The 19,138-nt window shown below is 40.1% G+C and overlaps 1 protein-coding gene across 4 annotated transcripts in view; it reads left to right on the top strand.

Moving 5' to 3' along the window:
- Positions 1–12,359, top strand: part of LOC106508100 (zinc finger protein 791-like) — a 60,906-nt gene extending 48,547 nt beyond the window's left edge. For all 4 annotated transcript variants that reach the window (XM_021083744.1, XM_021083741.1, XM_021083743.1 and 1 more), the window contains 3 exons: positions 9,643–9,769; positions 9,976–10,036; positions 10,389–12,359. In XM_021083744.1, coding sequence (XP_020939403.1) covers positions 9,736–9,769; positions 9,976–10,036; positions 10,389–11,715 — 1,422 coding nt within the window. In that variant the 5' untranslated portion in view covers positions 9,643–9,735 and the 3' untranslated portion in view covers positions 11,716–12,359. The remainder of the gene's footprint in view (positions 1–9,642; positions 9,770–9,975; positions 10,037–10,388) is intronic.

The raw sequence follows: 19,138 nt of genomic DNA, 5'->3' as shown, positions 1-19,138 counted from the left end.
TTAAGTTTACAGAGAAACTGATCAGCAGTTACAGAGTTCCCATATAACCCTTCTGCATCCACACAGTAGTCACTATTTTTAAAATCTTGCATACTGCTCTGTTTGTTACAATTGCTGCACCAATACTGATGCATTAATGTGCACGGATTACATCAATGTAGACTTTTTGTGTTACATGACGTATGGATTTGGCAAATATATTTTTCTTTCTTTTTTACAGCTGTACCTGCAGCATATGAAAATTCCCAGGCTACAGGTCAAATCAGAGCCTGCGCCACAGCCACAACAACGTGAGATCCAAGCCACATCGTGCAACCTGTACCACTGCTCGTGACAACGCCGGATCTTTAACTGACTGAGTGAGGCCAGGGATCAAAACCTTATCCTCATGATGGATACTAGTCGGGCTGGTAACCCACTGAGCCACAACGAAAACTCCTCTCCATATGTTTTCATAGCTTAATACCCCATTTCTTTTTTTTTTTTTTTTTTTTTTTTTTTTTTGTCTTTTTGCTATTTCTTGGGCCGCTCCCGAGGCATGTGGAGGTTCCCAGGCTAGGGGTCTAATCAGAGCTGTAGCCGCTGGCCTACACCAGAGCCACTGCAACGCAGGATCCGAGCAGTGTCTGCAACCTATACCACAGCTCACGGCAATGCTAGATCTTTAACCAACTGAGCAAGGCCAGGGATCGAACCCGCAACCTCATGGTTCTTAGTCGGATTCGTTAACCAATGAGCCACGACGGGAACTCCCCCCATTTCTTTCTATCAGTGTTTCGTCTCATGGCTACACCACTGATTATTGGACTTTTTTTTTTGTTTTTTAAAGTTGTATTGAAGTATAGTTGATTTACAGTGTGATAATTTCTGCTGAACAACAGAGTGATTGACTTATATGTGTACACGCATCCATTCTCTTTCAGATTCTTTTCCCACATTATTTCCCACAGTTTATGACAGAATATTGGGTAGAGTTCCCTGTGCTACACAGCGGGTCCCCTTTGGCCAGTCATTCCATATACCTCACTGTGCATGTGCCAGTCCCAAACCCCAGTCCCTCCCTCCCCCCTGTTTATTTGATTCTTGAATGGTATCTTGCTTACCTATAACTCATGCCAGTTATGACTAAAGCCCGTAAATATGGGTTTTGTAAGCTTAACAGCTAAACTCATTTGGACAAATAACCAGGATTGTGATCTCAGGATCTTACTATATATAGTAAGAGTTTATTTTGTTTTAGAAGAACACTTGTCTTCCATTGTAGAGACACCCAATTCCATTCCCCTCAGCAGTGAATGAGGATTATCTTCACATCTTCACCAATATTTGGTGTTTTTGAGTGTTTTGCATTTTAACCATTAAGGAAGTGTGTAGTGATGTCTCTTTGGTTCATTTATAATTTCCTGCTAACATTTGATGTTGAGCCTGTTTTCATATTTCATCTTTGCCTTCTGTACGTCTTCCTTGGGAAGCTGCTTGTCCAGATATTTTGCCCATTTTTTATTGGGTTGTTTATCTTCTTACTGTTGAATTAGTTCTTTAGATATTTTGAATACCAGTCATTTTTCACATAAGTGTTTTGCAAAGATTTTCTCGTATTCTATGGCTTGTCCATTCATTCATTCTCTCAACATTCTCTCATTCTCTCAACTTTCTCAGAAGAGGCATTTTTTCATTTTAATGAAGTGAAATTATATGTTTTTTGTTTTATAAACCTTGTGTTGTTGGATTTGAAATTTCATCACCAAACCTAATGTGACCTAGATTTCTATCTATATTTTCTAGGAATTTATTTTTTATTTTATTTTTTATTAAGGTATAGTTGATTTACATTGTTGTGCCAAATTCTGCCATACATTTCCAGGAATTTATTATTTTTGCATTTTATACTTAGATCTGTGATGTGTTTCAAGGGTTTTATTGCAGAAATATGCAGGTCATGTGTCTACATCTGTCTTGTTTGTGTTTGTATTCCACCATTATTTGTTTAAAAGACTTCCTTTTCATTTGAACTGCCTTTCCTTCTCTGTCTAAGTTCAGTGGGGGTGTACACAATTGATTATCTTTCAGTGTTGGTATGTGTCTTATTAACACCAAGAGTTATCTTGTTGGAGAATCTTTCAGATGTTTCACAGAGATAATTATGTCCTAGAGAACAAATATTTGGATTTAGCTAGGGGATTCATGAATATGTGCTTTCTCAGGAAGTAGAAGTTCCCTATTTTACTTGTTTGTGATCATAAATAGAAGTTGGATTTTATTAAATCCTTTTAAATTTCTATTTCCCCCCTCTTCTTTTCTGATAATAGTAATTTCTGTCTTCCCTTCTAGTGATGTTAACTAGATATTTATCAGTGTTGTTACTCTTGTCAAAGAACTAGCTTAAAATCTTTTCTCCTCCAGTTTCCCACAATTACATTAGTTTCATTTCTGATTCTTATAATTTTATTCTGCTTACTTCATGATTATATCTTCTTTTTGTTGTTTCCAGGTAAGGTATTTGCGTTATTGTTTACAGATCTTTTTTCCCCTGCTGTATTTAATGATGGCATAAATTTCTTTGTAAATAAGACTTTTGCTGCATCCTACAATTTAGTTGAAAATATATTTTAATTTCTCTTAAGACTTATTTTTTATTTTTTAATTTAAAAAATTTTTTTGCTTTTCAGGGCTGCACCCAAGGCATATGGAAGTTCCCCAGGCTAGGGGTCGAACTGGGAGCTATAGCTACTAGTCTGCACCACAGCCACAGCCATGCAAGATCCAAGCCTCATCTGCAACCTACACCATAGCTCACAGCAACGCCGGATCCCTGACGCACTGATCAAGGCCCGGGTTCCAACCTGCATCCTCAGAGATCTTAGTCAGGTTCCTTTCCGCTGAGCCATGACGGGAACTCTGAGACTTCTTTGATTCCATGTATTGTTTAGAAGTGTGTTGTGGAATCTGTACTTATTAGGGGCTTTTCTAACTCTCTTGCTGTTACTCATTGCTAGATTAATGCCTCTGGGTTCTTTTTTTCTGTTTATTTGGCCACCCCTATGGCATGCACAAGTTCCCAGGCCAGGAATTGAACACTGCCACAGCAGTGACAATGTCGGATCCTTAACCCTTTGAACCACCATGTTATTCCACCTTCGACTTCTAAGAGCATGGTTTATATGATTTTAGTTCTTTCAGGTTTGTTAAGGTATGTTTTATGTCCCAGAAAGTGCGCTCTATCTTATTGAATGTTCCATGCAAACTTGAGAAGGTGTATTCTGCTCTTGTTGCACGAAATAGTCATAGATTAAAATTAAATTGAGGAGTTCCCATCGTGGCTTAGTGGTTAACAAATCCGACGAGGAACCATGAGGTTGTGGGTTTGATCCCTGGCCTTGCTCAGTGGGTTAAGGATCCGGCGTTGTCGTGAGCTGAGGTGTAGGCTGCAGTCTCGGCTCGGATCTGGCATTGCTGTGGCTGTGGCATAGGCCGGTGGCTACAGCTCCGATTAGACCCCTAGCCTGGGAATCTCCATATGCTGTGGGTGCAGCCCCAGAAAAGACAAAAAGACAAAAATTAATTAATTAATTAATTAATTAAATTTGAGTTGTTTCATAGCACTATTCAGTTCAATCTGTCCTTCTTGATTTTCTGCCTACTATAATATATATATATATATTCACATATAGCTTATGATGAGAGGGTGATGGTGTATGACTATAATAATAGATTCATGTATTCCACCCTGCATTCTTCTTGTTTTATGTATTTTGCCCCTTTAATGCTGTGTATGTGCACATGAAGGATTGTTATGTCTTCTTGGAGAATGTCATAATATAATGTCCCTTTTGACCTCTGAGCTCTCTTGATCCGAAATCTACATTGTCTGAAATTCAAATACCAATGCCAGCTATCTTTTGATTAGTTTTGGCATGGTGCCTTTTTCTCCATCCTTTTACCTTCATCCACCTGTGTCTTCATGTTTATATAGTTTGTGTTTGTTTGTTTTTGTTTTTTTTGTCTTTGAGGGCCACACCCAAGGCATGTGGAGGTTCCCAGGCTATGGGTCCAGTTGGAAATGTAGCCACTGGCCTAGCCACAGCTCACAGCAACACCAGATCCTTAACCCACTGAGCGAGGACAGGGATCAAACCCATGTCCTGATGGATGCTAGTCAGGTTTGCTAACCACTGAGCCACAACGGGAACTCCTGTATAGCTTTTTTTTTTTTTTTTTTTTTTTTCTTTTTTGGCCACCCCACAGCATATGGAGTTCCCGAGTCAGGGATCAGATCCAAGCCATAGTTGGAACCTAAGCCATATTTGTGGCAACATGGGATCCTTAACACACTGTGCCAAGCCTGGGATTGAATCTGTGTCCCAGCACTCCCAAGACACTGCCAGTCCTGTTGCACCACAGCAGGAACTCCATATTTAAAATAAGTTTTTTGTAGACAACACATGATTGTCATTTTAAAAATATAGTATTGCTGTATCAGAAAGGGAAAGTATAAAAACAATTCCTTTTAGGAGTTCCTGTCGTGGTTTAGTGGTTAACGAATCCGACTAGGAACCATGAGGTTGAGGGTTCGATCCCTGGCCTCGCTCAGTGGGTTAAGGATCCGGGGATGCCGTAAGCTGGGTTTAGTTTGCATACGTGGCTCGGATCCCACGTTGCTGTAGCTGTGGTGTAGGCCAGTGGCTACAGCTCCAACTCAACCCCTAGCCTGGGAACCTCCATATGCCACGGGTGCAGCCCTAGGAAAAAAAAAGACAAAAAGACCAAAAACAAAACAAAACAAAACAAAAAAACCCAAAACAAACAAACAAACAAAAAATCTCTTTTAAAATCTCATCAAGGGACTTCCCACAGTGGCACAGTGAGTTAATGATTTGATGTTGCTATAGCTATGGCTTGAATTCTGTCCCTGGCCAGGAACTTCCATATGCTGCGGGGGCTGCTGAAAAGGAAAAAAAAAAAAAAAGTCATCAAAAATAATAAAATATCTAGGAATAAACATGAACAGAGAGGTAAAAGACTTGGATGATGAGAACTATAAAACATTGATATACTAAATTGAAATTAATCAGTAGATGGCAAGCTATCCCATACTCTTGGATTGAAGGATTTAATTTTATTAAAATGGCCATATTACAAAATCATTCTTCAAATTTAATATAATCTCAATTAAATTAACCACATTTTTTCACAGAACTAGGACAAATAGTCCTAAAATTTATATGGAACTATAAAAGACATAGCAATTCTAAGGCAAAAGAACAAAGCTAGAATAATAGCCTTCCCAGACTTCAGACAATAATTCTAAGCTCTGGTAATGAAAACAGTGTGGCATTGGCACAAAAACAGACATATGGATCAGTAGAACAGGTCAGAGAGCCCAGAAATAAACCCACACACCTATGGACGTTTAATCCTTTTTTTTTTTTTCTTTGTCTTTTTAGGGCCACACTGGCAGCATATGGAGGTTCCCAGGCTAGAGGTTGAATCGGAGCTGTAGCCGCTGGCCTACACCACAGCCACAGCGATGCCAGATCTGAGCCACGTCTGCACCCTACACCACAGCTCACAGCAACACCGGATCCTTAACCCACTGAGAAAGGCTGGGAATCAAACCTGCGTCCTCATAGATACTAGTCAGATTTGTTTCTGCTGAGCCACGACGGGAACTCCTAGACATTTAATCTTTGACAAAGGAAGTAAGAATATATAATGGGGAAAGACAGTCTCTTGAGCAAGTGGTTTTAGGGAAAACTGAAGAGTTGCATGTAAATCAATCAAGTTAAAACACTCCCTTACACTATACACAAAACTAAACTCAAAAAATGCCTTCAGAACCTAAATATAAGACATGACACCATAAAACTCCTAGAAGAGAACATAAGCAAAATGGAAAGGGCGTGTAGAAAAGGGAATCCTCCTCCACTGTGGATGGGAATCCATGTTGGTACAGTCAAAATGGAAAACAATATGGAGCCTCCTTAAAAAATTAAAACTAGGAATTTCCATTGTGGCTCAGCAGGTTAAAACTCGACAGTGTCCGTGAGGATGCATTTTTGATCCCTGGCTCCACTCAGTGGGTTAAGGATCCAGCGTGGCTATGGCAGTGGCATAGGCCTGGATATGACCCGTAGCCTGGGAGTTTCCATATGCTGCAGGTGTGGCCATGAAAAGAAAAAAACAATTTAAAAATGTTTTTAAAAAACCTGAAAATAAATCTACCATGTGATCCAACAATCCCACCTCTGTGCATATATCCAGACAAATCTATAATTCGAAATGATTTAGGCACCCAGTGTTCCTAGCAGCAATATTAACAAAATAGCCAAGACATGGAAACAACCTAAATGTCCATCAACAGATGAATTGATTTAAAAAAAAGATGTAAAAGTGAAATAATGTCATTTGCAGCAACATGGATGGACCTACGGATTATCATACTAAGTGAAGAAAGTCAGAGAAAGACAAACACCACATCACTTATAGGGTATCTACAATATGACACAAATGAGCTTATTTACAAAATAAAAAGAGACTCACAGACAAAAAACAAACTTACACTTACCAAAGGGGAAAGGCAGTACTGGAGGGATAAATTTGGAGTTTGGGATTAGCAGATGTAAACTACTATATATAAAACAGTTTAGCATAGGGTACTAATGGGGAGTTCCTGCTGTGGTACAGGGGTTATGAACCTGCCCGCAGCAGCTTGGGTCACTGTGGAGGGGCAGGTTCAATCTCAGGCCTGGCACAGTGGGTTAAAGGATTTGGTTTAAGTCACAGCTGCTGCTTGGATTCAGTCCATGACCTGGGAACTTCCATGTGCCACAGGTGCAGCCATAATAATAATAATAATAATAATAATAATAATAATAACAGAAGAGGATATATATAAATGTGTTATATGTTTATGTACATATGTAAAATAATCTAAATAAATACATGGAATTCTTGTTGTGACTCATTGGGTTAAGTACCTGACTAGAATCCATGAGGATGTAGGTTCAATCCCTGGCGCTGCTCAGTGGGTTAAAGGCTCCAGCATTGCCATAAGCTGTGGTATAGGTTACAGATGCAACTCGGATCCCAAGTTGCTATAGCTGTGGTGTAGGCTGGCAGCTGCAGCTCCAATTCTACCCCTAGCCTGGGCACTTCCATGTACCATGGGTGCCACCCTAAAACAAACAGAGAAACAAATCTTTTTTGTCTTTTTAGGGCCTCACCTGCAGCATATGGAGGTTCCCAGGCTAGGGGTCGAATTGCAGCTGTAGCTGCCAGCCTATGCCACAGTCACAGCAACTTGGGATCCGAGCCACGACCTCAACCTGCACCACAGCTCACAGCAACACCAGATCCCTAACCTACTGAGGGAGGCCAAGAATCAAACCCACGTCCTCATGGTTGCTGGTTGCATTTGTTAACCACTGAGCCACGACAGGAACTCTGAATCACTTTCCACCAGACATACAACATTGTAAATCAGCTGTACTTCAATAAAGATACATAAATAAATAATCTGATATTAATATATTTTTCTCTCTTTTATAATGAGACCATTGATGATTGAGATGGTGGTTGATATAGTTAGATTAATATCACCCACATTTTTTACCATTACTATTCATTGTCCTTATTTCTTCATTTGTTTTCCCTCTCCTTTTAACTTCTCTGGATTTAATTGAGGATTTTACCTGATTCTTAGCCAACCAGTTATACATTTCAAAATCACTTTTTTAGTGGTTGTCCTTGAATTATCAGTATACATTTAGCAATGTGCCTCTATTATATAAGAAATATAAGAGATGTTTGCTTTTATTTAATTTTTTTCTTTTTAGGGCTGCACCTGCGGCAAATGGAAGTTCCCAAGCTAGGGCTCAAATCGGAGCTGCAGCTGCTGGCATATGCCACAGCCACAGCAACACTGGATACAAGCTGAATCTGTGACCTGTGCCACAACTTGCACAACGCCAGATCCTTAACCCACTGAACAAAGCCAGGGATCAACCCTGCATCCTTATAGATACTAATCAGGTTCTTAACCTGCTGAGCCACAGTGGGAACTCCTAATTGCACTTTCTAACAGAATTCTAGGAAAGTGGTATTCTAATTTTGAGACTTTAAATGTATCAATCCACCTGGTTCCTGCTTTGTTTGTTTTTCTGAAAAGAAGTCCTATTTGATTCTAATCTGTTTCTTTATACCTGAAATGAATTTTTTGCTCTGACTTCTTAGAATATATTCCTTTCTGCCTTTGTTTATTTCTCTAGTTTGAGTATGATATACTTTGGTCTCCATTTATGTGTTTTCATGTTTATTGTACAGTGAGCTTCATGAATCTACAGTTGTTGTCTATCATCAATTTTAATAAAATCTCAGTTACTTATATCTTCTATTTCTTTCTATCGAGGTTCTTTTCCCATTTTTTGATTGAATTGGTCTTTTTTTTTTTTTATTGAGCTGCAGGAGTTGTGTTGGAGATAAATCTCTTTGGGTTGCTTCATTTGCAAAGATTTTTCTCCCATTCTATGGGTGGTCTTTTCATTTTTTTTACAATGACTTCTTTTGTTACACAAAAGTTTCTTTCTTTTGGGGGGGCCGCCCCCCACCCTCCACCCCACCCCCAGCATATGGAGGTTCCCAGGCTAGGGGGGTTAGGGGTCTAATCGAAGCTGTTGCTCCCAGCCTACACCACAGCTCACAGCACTGCCAGATCCTTAATCCACTGAGCAGAGCCAGGGATTGAACCACAACCTCATGGTTCCTAGTCAGATTCATTTCTGCTTGCCAAGACGGGAACTCCTAATTTAATATCTTGCAGCTTTACTGATTTCATTGATGTGCTCTAGTAGTTTTCTGATAATATCTTTAGAATTTTCTCTGTGTAGTATCATGTCATTTGCAAACAGCAACAGTTTTACTTCTTTTCTAATTGGACTTATTTTATTTCGTTTTCTGCTCTGATGGCTATGGTAGGTAGGACTTCCAAAACCATGTTGAATAGTATTGCTGAGAGTGGACAGCCTTGTTTTGTTCCTGATCTTAGAGGAAATGCTTTCATCTTTTCACCACTGAGTGTAATATTAGCTGTGGATTTGTCATATATGGCTTTTATTTTTTTAATTTAATTTTTTTGGCCACATCCATTACATATAGAAGTTCCTGGGCCAGGGATCAAACTCAAGCCACAACAGTCACAACACTGAATCCTCAACCCCTAGGCCCCTGTGGAACTCCATGTTTCTCATGATCAAGTCATAGAATAACTCTTTGTAAAGAACAGAATCATATGTAATGATCCTGTAGATGCAGTGGGTGTTTAGTTATGTAAATCTTTTTTTTTTTTTTTTTGTCTTTTTAGGGCCACGCCCATGGCACATGGAGGTTCCCAGGCTAGGGATGGAATTGGAGTTGTAGCCACTGGCCTACGCCAGAGCCACAGCAACACGGGGTCCGAACCTCGTCTGCAACCTACGCCACAGCTCATGGCCATGCCGGATCCTTAACCCACTGAGCAAGGCCAGGGCTTGAACCCGCAGCCTCATGGTTCCTAGTCGGATTCATTAACCACTGAACCACGACGGGAACTCCTAGTTCTGTAAGTCTTATGATGCATCATACTTTACATATATTTTCGGTGTTTAGGACTCAGTGACCATTGATGATGTGGCTGTGAACTTCACCCTGGAGGAGTGGGCTTTATTGCATCCTTCACAGAGGAAACTCTACAGAGATGTGATGCAGGAAACCTTCAGGAACCTGTCTTTAATAGGTAAGAATGAATAAATTCCCACACTTTGTCAATTAGAGAGCCAGTGTTTCTCACCTGTCACTATTGTTCCAAGATGTGGACTGTGGAAAAGGATAGACATGGATAAAGGAACTAGGCATGGTCAGAGTTCATCATGGGCCTAGAATATAATAGTTTTTATATAATTTCTAGTTCTTTGGGATCATTTTTCTGGGTCTGAATTTCAGGAACCAAATGGAAAGATCATGACATTGAAGATCAGTACAAAAACCCAGGGAGGAAATTAAGGTGAGTCACACTCATTATACAAAACATTTGCCTCAAGAATTGTGGCGTAAAGAACAAACAAAACAAATAGCCTCATTTTCAAATTTAGTTATTCTTAGAAAATGTCTACCAAAAACATTTCCTTAAATGCGATATAAATGTTCACTGTTTGCAAAATAGTTCACTTGCAGTTAGTATTAATACCTAGTATATTTGAATACCAATTTTTAATATAAAGGGTAAAGTTAGTATATTTAGTTTCTAACAATGCACACAAGATAGAAAACCACACTATTTCTGTAAATCATAGTAAATATAATAAATGTATAATGATTACTAAAGAAATAATTAATAGTATTCTCATTATTTTCAGAAGTGCCATGGTAAAGAGACTTCCTGAAAGTAAAGACAGTAGTTCATGTGGAAAAAACTTCAACCTTATTCCAACTCTCAATCTAAACCAAAAAACTCCTGGATTGAAATCATGTAAATGCAGTACATGTGAAAAAGTCTTTATGGATCATTCATCCCTTCATAAACATATGAGATGTCACACTGAACACAAACCACAAGAGTATCAAAAATGCAATGAGAAGGTATCTAAATGTAAAGAATGTGGGAAAGCATTCATTTATCTCAGTTCTCTTAGAACACATGAAAGCAGTCACACTGGAGAGAAACCCTATGAATGTAAACAGTGTGGAAAAGCCTTTCTATATCAAAAAACCTTCCAGGCACACAGAAGAACTCACATAAGAGAAAAATCCTATGAATGCAGGCAATGTGGTAAAAAATTCAGATCTCAAAACCGTTTCCAAATACATGAAAGTAGTCACACTGGAAAAAAACACTATGAATGTAAGGAGTGTGGGAAAGCCTTCACATGGCAAACAAGCTTTCAAAAACACATGGTAACACATACTGGAGATGGACTTCATAAATGTAAGCAATGTGAGAAAGCATTCGTTTATCCCAGTTCTCTTAGAATACATGAAAGGAGTCACAATGGAGAGAAACCCTATCAGTGTAAACAATGTGGAAAAGCCTTTAAATGTGCTAAAACTATTCGAATTCATGAAAGAATTCACAGAGGAGAGAAACCCTATGGATGTAAGCAGTGTGGAAAAGCCTTCACTTATTTTAGTTCTTTACAAATACACAAAAGACAGCACATGGGAAGAAAAACATATGCCTGTAAAACATGTTCTAAAGAATTGAGTACTCCCAGTTCTCTTCGAAATCATGAAAGAATCCACACTGGAGAAAAACCCTATGAGTGTAAGGAATGTGGGAAAGCCTATGCCTGGTATAATAACTTACAATATCACATGATAACACACACTAAAGATGGACCTTATAAATGCAAAGAATGTGAGAAAGTATTCATTAATCCCAGTTCTCTTAAAATACATGAAAGGAGTCACTCTGAAGAGAATCCGTATCAGTGTAAAAAATGTGGTAAAAATTTAAGTTCTCAAAAAAGTTTCCGAATGCATGAAAGAACCCATACTGGAGAAAAGCCCTATAAATGTAAGATATGTGGGAAAACCTTCACTTCTACTTATGTTCATGTGCACGAAAGAATTCATACTGGACAGAAACCTTATCGATGTCATGAATGTGGGAAAGGCTTCATTTGTAGCTCAATCATTCGAAGACACATGAGAATGCACACTAGACAGAAACAATATAAAATGTAGAGAATGTGAGAAACCCTATTCTGATCTTATTTGTTTACAAAAGGATGACAAGATTCACTAGATAAAACCTCTTGTCAGTATACAGCCTGGGAAACAATTCAGTGGGCTCACATCTTTACATATGAAAACTCCCACAAATGAAGAAATAAAAATGTAACATAACTAGTTGGAAAGCAATCCATGCCTAATATTCCAGAAAACCTTCAATATGAAAGAGCTGTTTTAAAAGTTTATAAATATGTTGTGTCTACTAAGGATATTTCTTGAAGTGTATCCTTGGATGGTGGATTTCTACTAATTTCAGAAATGAACATTAATGTGAGATAGTCCTGTAAGTTGTCTTTCAACAGTAGTACATAAAGTTCAGTAACTTTTTGTTTAATCAAGCGATGATGTAATTAGGCTTGAATTTTTATAATGTGCTCTTCATTCTCCATTAAAGGTTCATTGAAAATAGCAGTTTGGTATTTGTTGGGGTTTTCTTCTTGGTCTTGGGTAGCAGTTCCTAGATATCTGTAATCTACTACATATATTGTACCTTTTTTTACTGAGAAAGAGCCTTTTGGGGGGCATGGTATTTACAGAAGCCTTTTTCTGTGACTTTCTTGTTCAACACTTGGAATAAAGTTTTATATATGGCAAGGTTGTCAATGAGTATAATTTTATGTCAGTTACAATTTTCCTGTTTGCTTTTTGTCTTTCCTTCTGACTGCTATTTGGTGAATGCTATTGGAATTAAGAAGAGAAACTTATGATAACAGAAAATCTAAAGCTGGAGGTATCTTGCCTCTGAGTAATGTTAGGACCTAGATTTTCCAAAATCCATCCCGTATGTGATTCAGTGTGTGGTTCAGTGTCAGAATTCACCAGTAGCATCACCTGTGAGTGATTTAAAAGCAGATGCAAAGAAGGCATTCTCCAGATTTTGCAGTCACTACACTAGGAGAGTGACAAATATATAACAACATAACAGCTTCAAGGACACCGTCTTCCAGCTTATTTTCCAGATTTCAGTCAAGAGTGTCCTCCAACTGCCACCAACTCTTTGATTTCTGTTTTCATAGAAATGTAGTTTTCCCCTGATGTTATCACAGCTTCCACATCAAAGATCCATGAGAATTTGAATTTTTTCCTATAAGGCCTCGTGAGTCCACCAGGGAAGTATTTCAGAATGCTTGGGAATATTCTGATGCCACTCTTCTCTAGGTTATGTCCGTATAGTGTCTAATTTGTGTAGGAAACACTTTATGCTATTAATAGTGGTAATGAGTGTTTACCTGATTCACCATGACATTCACAGTGGTGCAACCAAAAAGAAGACCATGGAAGTTTAACGGCTGCACCTGAGGTATATTACAAGTTTCTGGGCTAGGGGTCAAGTCAGAGCTGCAGCTGCTGGCCTATACTACTGCCACAGCAACACTGGATCCCAGCCACATCTGCAACATACCTCGAAGCTTGTGGCAATGCAGATCCTTAACCCACTGATGTTAACTCCATCATCAGGGATACTGCGTCAGGTTCTTAACCCACTGGGTCAAACATGAACTCCCAAGATCCCAAGATGTTTTTCTTTTCTTTTTTTTTTTTTTTGTCTTTTTGCTATTTCTTTGGGCCGCTCCCGAGACATATGGAGTTTCCCAGGCTAGGGGTCGAATCGGAGCTGTACCTCCCGCCTACACCAGAGCCACGGCAACATGGGATCCAAGCTGTGTCTGCAACGTACACCACAGCTCACGGCAACGCCGGATCGTTAACCCACTGAGCAAGGGCAGGGACCGAACCCTCAACTTCATGGTTCCTAGGTGGATTCATTAACCACTGTGCCATGACGGGAACTCCCCGAGAAGTTTTTCTTTATTGAATACGAATTGGTGAACTTTATTCTATCATTGGTGAATATAATCATTAAAGACAAAAAGAATGTCACGGAAGTAAACTTAACTAATAGGAAGCTACATTCGTTTATACTATTGTTCACTTTTCCAATTTCTAATTTTATCTTTTACCATTGTTAGCTATAGGGTTATAAAACCATAAATTCACTTCTTAGTATACCAGGTAATATTTTATTGAAGTATAGTTGATTTATGATGTGTTAATTTCTGCTGTATAGCAAATTGATGCAGTTTTGTCTGTGTGTGTTATTTACTGTTTACAAGTTACAGTACAATACTGTTTACAATTTACAATAGCCAACGTAATTCCCATCATGGCTCTGGTTAACGAATCCGACTAGGAACCATGAGGTTGTGGGTTCAATCCCTGGCCTCGCTCAGTGGGTTAAGGATCCAGCATTGCTGTGAGCTATGGTGTAGGTCGCAGATGCAGCTCAGATCCCAAATTGCTGTGGCTGTGGTGTAAGCCAGCAGCTATAGCTCTAATTTGACTCCTAGCCTGGGAACCTCCATATGCCACAGGAGCGGCCCTAAAAAAGAAAAAAAATTACAATAGCCAAGACATGAAAACAACCTAAATGCCCCACCAACAGATGAAGATGGGGGTGCGTGTATTTTTTTTGCATTTGAGCCCAGGAGTGGAATTTCTGGATCATATGGCACTCTGTTTTTAGCTCTTTTGAGGACCCTCCATATTATTCTCCATAATGGCTACACCAGTTTATTTTCCCACCAACAGTGTAGGAGAGGTCCCTTTTCTTCACACCCTCCACACCATTTATTATTTGTAGACATTTCAGTGATGGCCATTCTGACCAGTGTGATGTGGTACCTGATTGTAGTTTTGATTTATTTACGTAATGATTAGTGATGTTGGGCCTTGTTCATGTGCCTTTTGGCCATCTAAATGTTGTCTCCGGAGAAATGTCTGTTTAGTTTGAAAGACTATACCCTTGATGCTGATATTTCAGCATCTTTACCATGCATTTTAGAGTTAGTGTATCCAATTTAGCACAAAGAAGAAGGCACTGTAGGATTTGAAAGTACCGGTTTGAAGTAATCATGTTTTTATAGTAATAGTGTTTTTTGTGAGAAAAGAGATCACTAAGGAATGGTCTTTGCCTTATATGATAGAAATAAAGGGCGTTCAAGGAAAAAATAAATAAATGTGAACTGTAAGAAGGATGGGGTATGTATGTTTTCTATGAAGGCAGAAGCCTCAATGAGTGAGGATGTCATTGTGATCTTAACCTGGGAATTGAGACATTCTGTTGATTTAGGCCACATGTTTAGATACATGTGGTTTCTTTCTGTGTTTAATATCATAGGAGGTGATACTTTTTTTTTCTTCTTGCTTTTTAGGGCCAAATGTGCAGCATATGAAAGTTTCCAATCAGAGCTACAGCTGCTGACCTACACCACAACTGCAGCAACACAGGATCCGAGCCATTTCTGCAACCTACACCTTAGCTCACAGGCAACACTGGATCCTTAATCCACTGAGCAAGGCTAGGGATCGAACCCACATCCTCTTGGATACTAGTTGGGTTGATTTCCACTGAGCCGTAATGGGAACTCCATTTTAAAATAATTGAAAGTTTGACAGTATTTGGTGTTTTTATCTTTCTGTTGTATGGACTGAGTGTACAGTATGTACATTGAGAACTTCATTCCACCCATTTAGAGAAACAGAAGTGTCATCTGCATCACTCCAGCCCATGTAGATTTTGTTTCTGCAAGTGCACTGTGATTTCCCAGCAGCAAACCAAACAGGGCAATGGCTGTTTAGAGTCAATCATGCGGGGATAATCAAGATGAACTACAGAAAGAGGGCATCATTTTAAGTAGTATCCTAAATGACTATGAAAGAGAAATGGGGAGTTCTCATGGGTCAGGAGAAACGAACCTGACTAGTATCCATGAAGATGCAATTTTGGTCCCTGGCCTTGCTCAGTAGTTAAGAATCTGGCATTGCTGTGAGCTGTGGTGTAGGTCACAGACGTGGCTCGGATCCCACATTGCTGTGGCTGTGGTATAGGCCACCAGCTGCAGCTCTGATTCTACCTCTAGCCTGGAAATTTCCATATGCTAAAGGCACGGCCCTAAAAAAAAAAAAGAAAGAGAGAGAGAGAGAAATGGGGTGTCTTGAGAGCACTGGAACACAAGTTCGATCCCTGGCTCAGCACAGTGTGTTAAGGATCCAGCATTGCCAAAGCTTCGTCTTAGGTTGTGATTATAGCTTGGATCTGATCCCTGGCCTGGGAGCTCCATGTGCCTCAGGACTGCCAAAAATGAAAAATTTTTTTTCAACCTTTTTTTTTTTTTTTTTTAAGGCTGCACTTGCAACATATGGAAGTTCCGGGCTATGGGTTGAATTGGAGGTGCAGCTGCCAGCCTACACCGCAGACACAGCAATGCAGAATCCAGGCCACGTCTGTGATCTATGTTGCAGGTTGCAACAACACTGGATCCTTAACCCACTGAGTGAGGCCAGGTATTGAACCTGCATCCTCGTGGATACTAGTTGGGTTCATTACTGCTGAACCACAACTGGAACTCCTCAACACTTTTTCATCACAGGAGGGCTGAAAGTCTGTTTCACTCCTACAAAGCCCCACACCCCATTTTGCTGTTCACAGTTTCATATCCATACGCTTGGAGTTGGAGCACACTGTGTGGAGAAGTGGGAAGCAAAAGTAATAGCTTGGAGTTTTAAAGAGCAAAGAGGAGTTCCTGTTGTGGCTCAGTGGTTAACAAACCTAACTAGTATCCATGAGGACATGGGTTTGATCCTTGGTCTTGTTCAGTGGGTTAAGGATCTGGTGTTGCCTCGAGCTGCAGTGTAGGTCACAGACGCGACTTGGATCCAGCATGGCTGTGGTGTAGGCCAGCAGCCACGGTCCCAATTCGACCTCTAGCCTGGGAACCTCCATATGCCACGGGTGCAGCCCTAAAGACAAAAAAAAAATTTCAATCTTTTCTCCTTTTTTTGGGTGGGTAGTACAGTTCACTACATATTAGAGAGGTTTTGTTCAAATGGGCACCACAAAGCAATCCTGGGGGATAATGGTATGTTTTTCAGCTTTTATCTGCAGTATTACTGTACAGTTGTGGAAACTCATGAGGACGCAGTATTTTCTGTATGTATGTGCTTTGTATATATTTCTTTTTCTTTTTACAGCTGTATCCATGGCATATGGAAGTTCCCAGACTAGGGGTCGAATCGGAGCTGCAGCTGCTGGCCTACACCACAGCCACAGCAATGCAGAATCCAAGCCACATCTGCAACCTACACCACAGCTCACAGGCAACACTGGCTCCTTAACCCACTGAGTGAAGCCAGAGATCAAGCCTGCATCCTCATGGATACTAGTTGGGTTCTTTACCACTGAGCCACAAAGGGAACTCCCTGTTTTGTATATATTTCATTGTTAAAAATAACAGTCTCTTTCATATGTAGAAGAACGTTAAGGTCTCTTTAATATTGCTCTTTAAGTGTTCAGGGCTTCTTTACAGCACTGTGACATCTTTCTTTTCTTTCTTTCATTATTATTATTTTTTTTTGGTTGTTGTTGTTGTTTTAGGGGTTGCATCAGTGGCATATTGAAGTTCCCAGGCTAGGAGTCAAATCAGAGCTATAGCTGGCAGCCTACACCACAGCCAGAGCAACAGCGCCAGATCCAAGCCATGTCTGTAACCTACTCCACAGCTCACAGCAATGCCAGATCCTTAATCCACTGAGTAAGGCCAGGGATCGAACCTGGTCCTCATGGATGCTAGTCAGATTCCTTTCTACTGAGCCATGAGGGGAACTCCTCTTTTTTCTTTTTTAAAATGATTTTTATTTTTTCCATTATAGTTGGGGTTTTTTATTATGATTTTTATTTTTGTGTCATCTTTCTTAAGTTGAAGGGAAGACTGGGCAAGAAGCATCATTGGCCTACAGGCCTTTTTTACAACCCTGTCTTAACTGAGAAAACACCTTCTAGAGCTGTATCTGACTTCTTTTCATAAACATAACTAACTAGGAATAAAGGCTGAGGGCTTCCAAAATCTGAGTTGAAACCCAGTTCCCTAGCCAGATCTTTGGACATTCTATGGTTCCAAATCCTAAAAGTGTATCCCAAGTGCAGTCTGCCTAGGGACCTCCTTACTCATGTGCAGCAGCATGCTTGGACCATTTCTAGCTGTCAAGCCTGCTTACTTGGAAGCATCTTTAAAAATTCATGCATATCTGTAAAAAATTTCTGAGGCAACACCAGGGGACTGTGAGCTGAGGGTGTGACAGAAGCAATGGTAGAAATCCTCATCATGGGCACATTCCATTGGCCATAGAAACCACAGCCATCGCTTATTATAACATCTGCTTCCTTATTCATTCACCCAGCACTTAAAAACTCACTCTCTTTGAGTTGGGAAACAAATGGTTCTAGATGTTTTCAAAACTAGTCACTCCAGCTCCCTACTCACTTACCATAGAGGCCTTGCAGCCTCCAATTACAAAGCCTCTCAACTTCACATGGTGAACATAAATTACCAAGGGCATTTTTGTACCAAGAACTATTCACGGCCTGTATTGCACACAATTGAAGAAGCTGTGCTCACTCATGACAGTTTTTCGTAAATGGAGGACATCCCAGAGCCTGAATCCACAATCCTCCCTGACCACCTTCTCATTTTCCCTTGAGTCACAAATGCAGGACCCCCTCAGGCTTGCAAAACAGAGGCCTCCTCATTGAAGAGATACAGGTGCTGAGAGGGTAAAGCCAAAATGGCACCGTTGGCATATCCCAGAAAAGTAGGCAGTGTCTTCCTCTCTTCTCTGCCATATTCATTCTCAAGAGGGGTCACCTCCTAATTTTAGGTATGTTGACCACTTGTGGACTCACTTCAGAGGACAAGAGTAGCCAGGGTATTCATGTGCTTTATAGCCAGTGTGCTGTCACCATGGACCTGACAGAGTCCACTACAGAATACTGCGTTTTTTCCCCTAGATCCATCAGGCCACATCTGATCAAAGGTCGGACCTGAACATCAGATACAATAGTGTAACACTGGACAGACCTGCTAGCAATAGAATGTTCCCTGACTAGGGATCAGACTTCCTATTTTCACCAATGCTTTCCCCATCGCCAGTGATCTATCTGTCCGGTCCCCCAAACAGTGAGAATTCCTCGCTCAAGGTCACTTTCTGTGGCATCAAGAACTCTGGGAGTGTATTGCCAGGATGTCGGTAATACAAAGACACCACATGAAAAAATACTGAAAGCTTATTACCTCTCTTTCAACTTGGGTTTGGCCATAGTGCCCAGACATTTAGTGAAACTTTCTGCTCTAGGGTTTTTTTCTTGTAAGATTACTATTTTAACGCGTGGAGTTGAGTAAATCAGTCTATTCCCATTAGTGTGGGTATGCCTCATCCAATCAATTGCAGGGGTTTTGTGGTTTTTTTTGTTTTTTTTTTTTTGGTCTTTTGTTTTTTTAGGGCCGCACCCTCAGCATATGGAGGTTCCCAGGCTAGGGGT

This window comes from Sus scrofa, chromosome 2 (assembly GCF_000003025.6).
Source record: "Sus scrofa isolate TJ Tabasco breed Duroc chromosome 2, Sscrofa11.1, whole genome shotgun sequence".
In the NCBI taxonomy this organism is placed as follows: Eukaryota; Metazoa; Chordata; class Mammalia; order Artiodactyla; family Suidae; genus Sus; species Sus scrofa.
This window is presented reverse-complemented; position numbering and strand designations above follow the sequence as displayed.